Source organism: Octopus bimaculoides, chromosome 1 (genome assembly GCF_001194135.2).
Source record: "Octopus bimaculoides isolate UCB-OBI-ISO-001 chromosome 1, ASM119413v2, whole genome shotgun sequence".
NCBI classification, from domain to species: Eukaryota; Metazoa; Mollusca; class Cephalopoda; order Octopoda; family Octopodidae; genus Octopus; species Octopus bimaculoides.
The window spans coordinates 86,261,408-86,269,331 of record NC_068981.1 but is presented as its reverse complement, the minus strand read 5'-3'; the positions used below and the strand labels follow the sequence as shown (position 1 = coordinate 86,269,331).

The 7,924-nt window shown below is 34.9% G+C and overlaps 1 protein-coding gene across 2 annotated transcripts in view; it reads right to left on the bottom strand.

Moving 5' to 3' along the window:
• Positions 1–1,518: 1,518 nt before the first annotated feature.
• LOC106884409 (uncharacterized) overlaps positions 1,519–7,924 on the bottom strand; it is a 38,783-nt gene continuing 32,377 nt past the window's right edge. For both annotated transcript variants that reach the window (XM_014935774.2, XM_014935783.2), the window contains 2 exons: positions 5,091–6,970; positions 1,519–2,982 (listed from right to left, as the gene is read on the bottom strand). In XM_014935774.2, the coding sequence (XP_014791260.1) occupies positions 2,872–2,982; positions 5,091–6,970 (1,991 nt within the window). In that variant the 3' untranslated portion in view covers positions 1,519–2,871. The remainder of the gene's footprint in view (positions 2,983–5,090; positions 6,971–7,924) is intronic.

The window sequence follows — 7,924 nt, the reverse complement described above, 5'->3', positions numbered from 1 at the left end:
TTGGGGGTCTGTTTTTTTCTGAGATGACCTGAGGCTAAACGACATGGATTGTGGCCATGCTGGGGCATCACCTTGATGAGCTTAGTCAAATAAATTGATTCTCAGTACTTATCCTGTCAGTCACTTTTTGTTGAACTGCTAAATTATGGAGACGTAAACAAACCAGCATTGGCTGTTAAGCAGTGATGGGGTACAAACACACATACACACAATCTATTTGATGGACTTCTTTCACTTAACCATCTATCAAATCCATTCACAAGTCTTTGGTTGGCCCAAGGCTATAGTAGAAGACACCCAAGGTGCCATGCAGTGGGACTGAATCCGGAATCATGTGGTTGGGAAGCAACCTGTTAAACATTTATAAATATTTTTGTGTGGTTAATAAGTTTGTCCTCCAACTACATGGTTTCAGGTTCAGTCCTGCTGTATGGTACCTTGGGCAAGCATCTCCTACTAGAGCCTTAGGTCAACCAAAGCTTTGGTAGTAAATTTGGTAGATGGAAAGTGAAAGAAGCCTGTTGTATATTATATGTATGGTGGGGGTGTATGTATATCTTGTATTTTTTACTAGTTTTATTCATTGGACCAGTTGTGCTGGGGCATCGCCTTGAAGGGTCTGGTCAAACAATTTGACCCCACTGCTCATATTGTTTTGACCTTATTCTTTTGGTCTCTTGCTGAACCACTAAGTTACAGGGATGTAAACAAATTAATACTGATGGGGGACAAACACAAAAATGCACACATAGATAGATAAGTTGTTGAACAAAGCTTTGGTCACAAAGCTTTGGTCAGTGCAGTGCTATAGTAGAAGACACTTGCCCAGGTGCCAAGCAGTGGAATTGAACTTGGAACCATGTAGTTGGGAAGCAAACTTCTTATCACACAACCACATCTGTGTGTGTGTCTGTGTCTCCTTGTTTTGACATCTTCCAATCTTTTATGTCTGGTCATGTGGGAATATTACCTTGTTTGGAAACGGGTGAGTGTTGGCAACAGGAAGAAAATGTAGCAGAAGAAAATTTGCTTTAATGTATTCTATCTGATCTAAGCAATCATGCAAAAGCAAACATTAAAATGGTTGTTGTTGTTGGCACTCCGTCGCTTACGATGTTGAGGGTTCCTGTTGATCCAATCAAAGGAACAGCCTGCTTGTGAAATTAACGTGCAAGTGGCTGAGCACATGTCAGTGACACGTGTACCCTTAACGTAGTTCTTGGGGATATTCAGCGTGACACAGTGTGACAAGGCTGACCTTTTGAATTACAGGCACAACAGAAACAGGAAGTAAGAATGAGAGAAAGTGGGGGCGAAAGAGTACAGCAGGGTTCGCCACAATCCCCTGCCGGAGCCTCGTGGAGCTTTAGGTGTTTTCGCTCAATAAACACTCAACGCCCAGTCTGGGAATCGAAACCGTGATCCTATGACCACGAGTCCGCTGCCCTAACCACTGGGCCATTGCACCTCCACATTAAAATAATAGTAATGGGAATAAAGACTAAAACATTTTTTGTGTTTTTTTTATTGTTTTTTTTATTGTTTTTTTCTTTAAATCATTTATTTGAAAGATCTTAAAAGTGGAGGTTAAACTGAGAGTAATTGATGGATGGAATATTTTTTTGTTATGAAGAAATGAAAGTTCATGGTCATGCTGAGATCCAGATTAAATGAAAGTGATTATAATCTCTTTCATGTTTTCTATTTACAGCATCTATATTTCCCATAGAAAAAAAAACAAAAACATTTCAAACTAGAGTAATATATGCTCAGCTATATATAACTTATACCGTTGTCTTCTCATTTTCTCAAAATCTAGATTATCAAAAACCTATCTTCCCAGTTCATTGTGGTTTTACACATCATAATATTGCTTTTCTCATGATAATAGTTTTATTTCTATCCAGCAATAAAGCAGTCTTAGTAGAATTATTACTACTACTGTAATTTCAGTTTGATAATTTAAACAACTGGAGTCTTCTTTGTGGTTCTAATCACCAATGCAGAACAAATCTCTAATAATTTTATACAATTTGTAAAAAAATAGATTTAACCAATAAAAAGACAAGTATGTTTTTTTTTTGTTTCGTTATACCTCCACTTATAAAAATGGCTTTAATGTTTGATTAACTCAACTGAATTATTAATCAATTAATGGACAAATTGAGTTTGCAGGGGTGTTGATTTTATTTTGGAAGAACCCAATAGAGGTACTAATCATGTTGTAGCTAACATTCATTTGAGCATAATTACTAACATTCGATATTGGAATAATTCTAGGGTGGCTTATAATGTTTCTCTAATGTACATATTTTCATAAAACTTTCATTTGAAAGTTTGATATTATTATATGTACATAACACCATTGAACTGAATCATGTAACACCACTAAAACTATTACCAATTGTTTGTTTATTTTTCACAATGGCCATAGGTCATCATGATTATTAGTGTAAATATCTGATTACTACATAACCATGGTATAATTTTCCATGGACATTCATCAGGTTTTAGAAAATAGATTTTACTGATATTATAATTAGTAACCAATTAAAATACCATTTAAAAATTAGTTTGCACAATTAAACTTTTAGTTTGTATTGAGTTGGTATTAACAAAACATCTGGGAAAGATCTATACTATGAGTGGTTTAACTAACGGTGGTTTAACACATTTCTCTTGTATCATATTGAAACCTACTATTCATTTGTAACAATACAAGAGAGCATTTTCCCACCACTATCTTTTGGTCACTATGACTTCAGGCTGCTGGTATCAAAACCATTTGTTGAAGTGTACAGCTGTGAGATTTTGCTCAGTACCTATGACACACCATCAGATAGAGTTTGAAATTAAACCAGTTGTGTTGATTTACAGCTTGGTCATTTGTGTTACTTCAATTTCCAATACAGCAGGTCCGTCTTCGGTGTTTGGTAATGATGTTTCACTGGACTGTGTTGTGGAATGAGTAAACCCAACTTCCTGTAAACAATATAAAATGTAGGTTAGCATGTACTTATAACTTAATAATTCAATATGTCTAGATGCATGTTACACAAACATATACTTGCCGCTACTAAAATTTATGTTAGTGTCTATATTTGTAACGTGTGCTATAATGGAACCCCACCCAAACCTATTAATCCTTAGTTTGTGGTCTCCCGAGCAAAAAAACTATTGTTGACAATGGATGGATCTCTGTGGTTTGATGATAAGGATTCTGTTGTTTGGTCAACTGAATTACATATTCGTGAATTATCTTGCTAAATATGTCACTTGTGAGTTGCAACACATTATTCCTGTAGTTTTTTAAAAATAAATATTGAAATCAACTAAATATGCAGGAAATACTTCTTCGTTAGTCAAGTAGTGCAGAAATAAGTACACAGATTGTTGACTAGTTTTATTAACATCTTGACAAAATGATTTGATGTAGAGACATTTAAGGAAGGAGTGGACTTAAGAACTAACAAAATTTAACAATATTGCCAAAATATGGGCAATGGTGATTATCAAGACAATAACATAGTAAATGTATTGTAATATTTTTGTTTGTACATTATGTCCTGTGTTCAAATCCCTTATCTGTTGTTCTCCTTGAGTGGATAAAGTAAGTACCAATGGTATATTAGTATTTATTCACTTAATTAACCTTACCCTACACATTTTGAGAAAAGAACCAAGAATTACCAAAGTTTTAGCTGTAGTAGAAGCTAATTCAATCACTTGAGGGCAGTGGTTTAGCAGAATATGTAAGGAGTCATACAAAATGTCTTGTATTTCTTTCAGCTCTACATTCTCACTTCAAATACAATCAAAATCAATTTTGCCTTTCATTCATTCAGGGCCAATGAAATAAAGTATCAGTTAAGTGTTGGGGTTGATGCTATGTACGATCCCTGCTTCCCTCAAAACTGCTGGCCTGGAGCCTAATTTAGAAACAATAGTTAAGTGAGCCATCCAAATTTTCTATGTGGTTGAGAAGTTCACATTTAATCACATGGTTCTGGGTTTGTTTCTACTGACAAGCACCTTGAGAAAATGTCTCCTGCTTTGTGTGTAGAATTTGGTGGATGGAAGCTCTGTGTGTGTGTGTGATGTTGCACCCTTTAAATTAAAAGGTAATGGCCCAGAAGAGTTTCTGAGACCATAGCATGATGAAACCACTTTAGTAAGTTTACATTATCATTAAAGTAATCAAACTTTTACTTGTTTGGCTAATTGCAAATAATTCTAATTTTCATTGGAAGACTAACTGATAACCTGAAATATGAATTTCTGCTTCATTCATTTGCTAAATCATTGAATATTTTAATTAAGTATTTAAAAGTTTGCTTTATACAACAGAAGCAGTATTAGATTAAAATAGCTATCTGTCTCTCATATTTAATGTAAATATATTTGGGAAAGGCAAATTAACTGTAGTATTCATCCAGAGATAATATTTCTGATGGATGTACTGTGTTTAAAAATACAAACATATCAATAGCAAACAAAAATCAACCAGCAGCAATTTTTTAAACATTTAGAATTTAAAAGAAACAAATTGTTCAAAACAGACCTACACACGAAAATTAATTTCCAATATGAAATAAATTCTAATGACTGGACAAAGTTTAAAACAGAACAGAACTAACCCTTTTACTGCAAAAATCAGTTGTGTATACTGAAAATTCCATTACTCTTACCAACAAAAAGAAATTTTATATACCAGTCTATATCTTCTTGAGGAATGTCATGTTTGAAGCTATTTCCCATTGAGATGTGTCAAGTTCATTGAAGCAACGTGACTTGCAGAAAATATCAATTCTATTTTTAGGTAGATATTTAACATCATTACTGGAAAAACATTGAAAACATATCTGACCATGGGGAAATATTACCTTGCTTTGAGACGGGAGAGGTTAGCGACAAGAAGGGTATCCAATTGTAGAAAATCTGCCTTAAATTCCATCTGATTCATGCAAGCATGGAAAAGTGGACATTAAAAATGGTTATGGGGATGATGATGATGATAAGGAGGAGGCAGAGGAGGAAAAAAAAAGATAATAGTATGCAAAATATATGTGATGTAAAGATAAATCACTTACATCTGAAGGATATGTTTTGGTATGATTGCCAATCTGTTCTTGGTTTAATTCTTCAAGATCTGGTTCCTTGTCACACATACTGACATTGTGCTTTGGTGAATTTTGAAATAACACGACCGAATGATGTTCAGGTGAGTTTTTCATTGATACACTTGCATTATGCTCAGGTGAGTTTTTCATCGATGCACTTGCATTATGTTCAGGTGAGTTTTTCATCGATGCACTTGCATTATGTTCAGGTGAGTTTTTCATCGATACACTTGCATTATGCTCAGGTGAATTTTTCATCGATACACTTGCATTATGCTCAGGTGAATTTTTCATCGATACACTTGCATTATGCTCAGGTGAATTTTTCATTGATACACTTGCATTATGCTCAGGTGAATTTTTCATTGATACACTTGCGTTATGCTCAGGTGAATTTTTCATTGATACACTTGCGTTATGCTCAGGTGAGTTTTTCATTGATACACTAGCATTATGTTCAGGTGAGTTTTTCACTGACACCCTTCCATTATGTTCAGGTGAGTTTTTACTAAATACATTTGTGTTATGTTCAGGTGAATTCTTAATCAAGACATATGTATTGCTCTCTGGTGATTTCTTAACTAACACATTTGTAGGATTTTTTGATGAATTCTTAATCAAAATACATTGATTGTTCTCAGGAGAATTTTTCACCAGCATGCTTGTAGTCTTCATCAGTGAACTGTCAGGATTGTCAGGTGACCTCATTACCAAAATATTTGCATTGCTTCCAGATAAACTCTTAATTTTTAGACCTGTATTACCGTTGGATAAATTTTCACCCAACAAATTAGTATTGTCAGGTGAGCTTTTAGTAAGTGCATCTATATTGCTTTCATTTGAATTTTTGTGTTCAAATAAATTTTTTCCTCGAAGTCCATCTGAAGATGCTTTACCTAATGTAGGCTTGATTTTATCTTTGCTTGACTTACTTACTTTCTCCAAACTTTGTGGAACAGGAACTGCTTTCCTTTTAATACTTGATTTCAGGGCTTTATTTGGTATCTTGTATAGCTTGTCTGGGATATTTTCTTCTTTCTGTAACATTCGTTCATCTGCACATTTCTGAGGATCGCTATCAATTTTGACATTCAGTTTGTCTTTTTTTAACAATGTAACTTTCTTTAATTCAACATTTTCAACATTCTTTGCTCCGGTTGGACTCACAGGAGAACTTGCTACCCTTGTATCTTTTCTGTATTCTTTTTGCCGAACAATTTGATCATTTTTTTCCACTAAAATATTTGGTTCAAGTTTAGGAAATGAATAGTCTTGTTGTGGAAGGGATTGACTGTCTTCTGTATTTTTTATTCTGTCCAATTTGACTGAGTTGATAAAATTGTCTATATCAGGAGCTGCTTTTTGGTTCAGTTTATTTTTGTCTGCTGAATTCATTACTTCAGGATACTTTTCAAATTGTACTTCACATATGCCATTGGTAGCTTCGTAAGTACGTAAGGACCCCTCATTTTCTGCATAATCAAGTGCAAGTTCTTTACTGAATCTACATTTTGGCATTTTATTTTCTAATGTCTTACTTTTACGCAGTTCTTCTCGGCTGTCAGCCATTTTAACTTTTTCCATTGATCCTCGGTAATCACTAACACTATGTTCACTATGCAAGCTTGTTCTGTCCAAACTTATGGTGCTGCTTTGACTAAATATGCTATTGTGACTCATCCTGACATTTTGCCAGGAAGCACCATTTGCATTATTTAAATCAGCATTTCTTGAATCTGTCTGAGTTGCAACATCATGCATCTGTACTTTGATCTGATTCCTTGGTACAATAATTATTTCATCATCAGAGTGCTCATAAAGTAATGGACGAGTTAATCTCTCTGTGGAACCTATAACAGAAAATTAGCATGAAATCTTCTCTTTATTATTTTAATACATCCATACATACATAGGCTGGTTAGCTCTGGCAGAGACAAAATTGATCCCCAAATGCAGAACCATTCACATGGCAAAAATCTACTGGCCAATTTCATGCCAGAACTTAATGTATAAGATGCTTAAACCTCTTCCTCCTGGACCATTGTGAAACCAATGACATCATCACAGCAGAACAAGCAGCTGGGAAGAAGGGTGTCTGGGTATGTGCTGAGCAATTGTTAATCAACAAAACTGTGATGTCAGAGGTGCAAGAACATAGGAGGAACCTAATTTCATTGTGGCTAGACTGCAAGAAAGCTTTTGACTCTGTTCCCCACTCATGGATATTACAAACTCTTCAACTTGCTAAAGTTCCACTGAGAATAGTCAAAGCCATAGCTAACCTGACTTCATCATGGGCCACCATCTTGAAATTAAACACAAAGTATATTGTAACTAGGACAATCTGTAACAAAATCCCTCGGAAGGATAATCCCGAGGACAAAGAAATAAGAACCCACAATATGTCAGAAGCCACAGCCACTCATAAAAAGGAGTACTGGTGGAATGTACCAGGGAAGACCTCAATAAAATGTAAGCACAACAGTCCTGATATAATGATTTGGGATAGAGAAGAGAAACTACACAGTTGTGGAAATTAGCTGCCCAGTGGATGTGAAAAAGAGAACACCTATGCTGAACTATTGAGAAATCTGCAGTTACGCTATCCAGATTACAAGTTCAGATTTGTACCTGTAATTATTGGGGCCCTGGGATATGTAACACACTGCCTAAATAACAATTTTTTTAGAAATTAGGCTTCTCAAAACCAGAAAGGAGAAAGCTAATTCAAAGACTACAGATCCAATCCATCACTGGAACTGTAAAAATCTGTAAAACTTTCTGGAAGTTTATCATTTAAATAT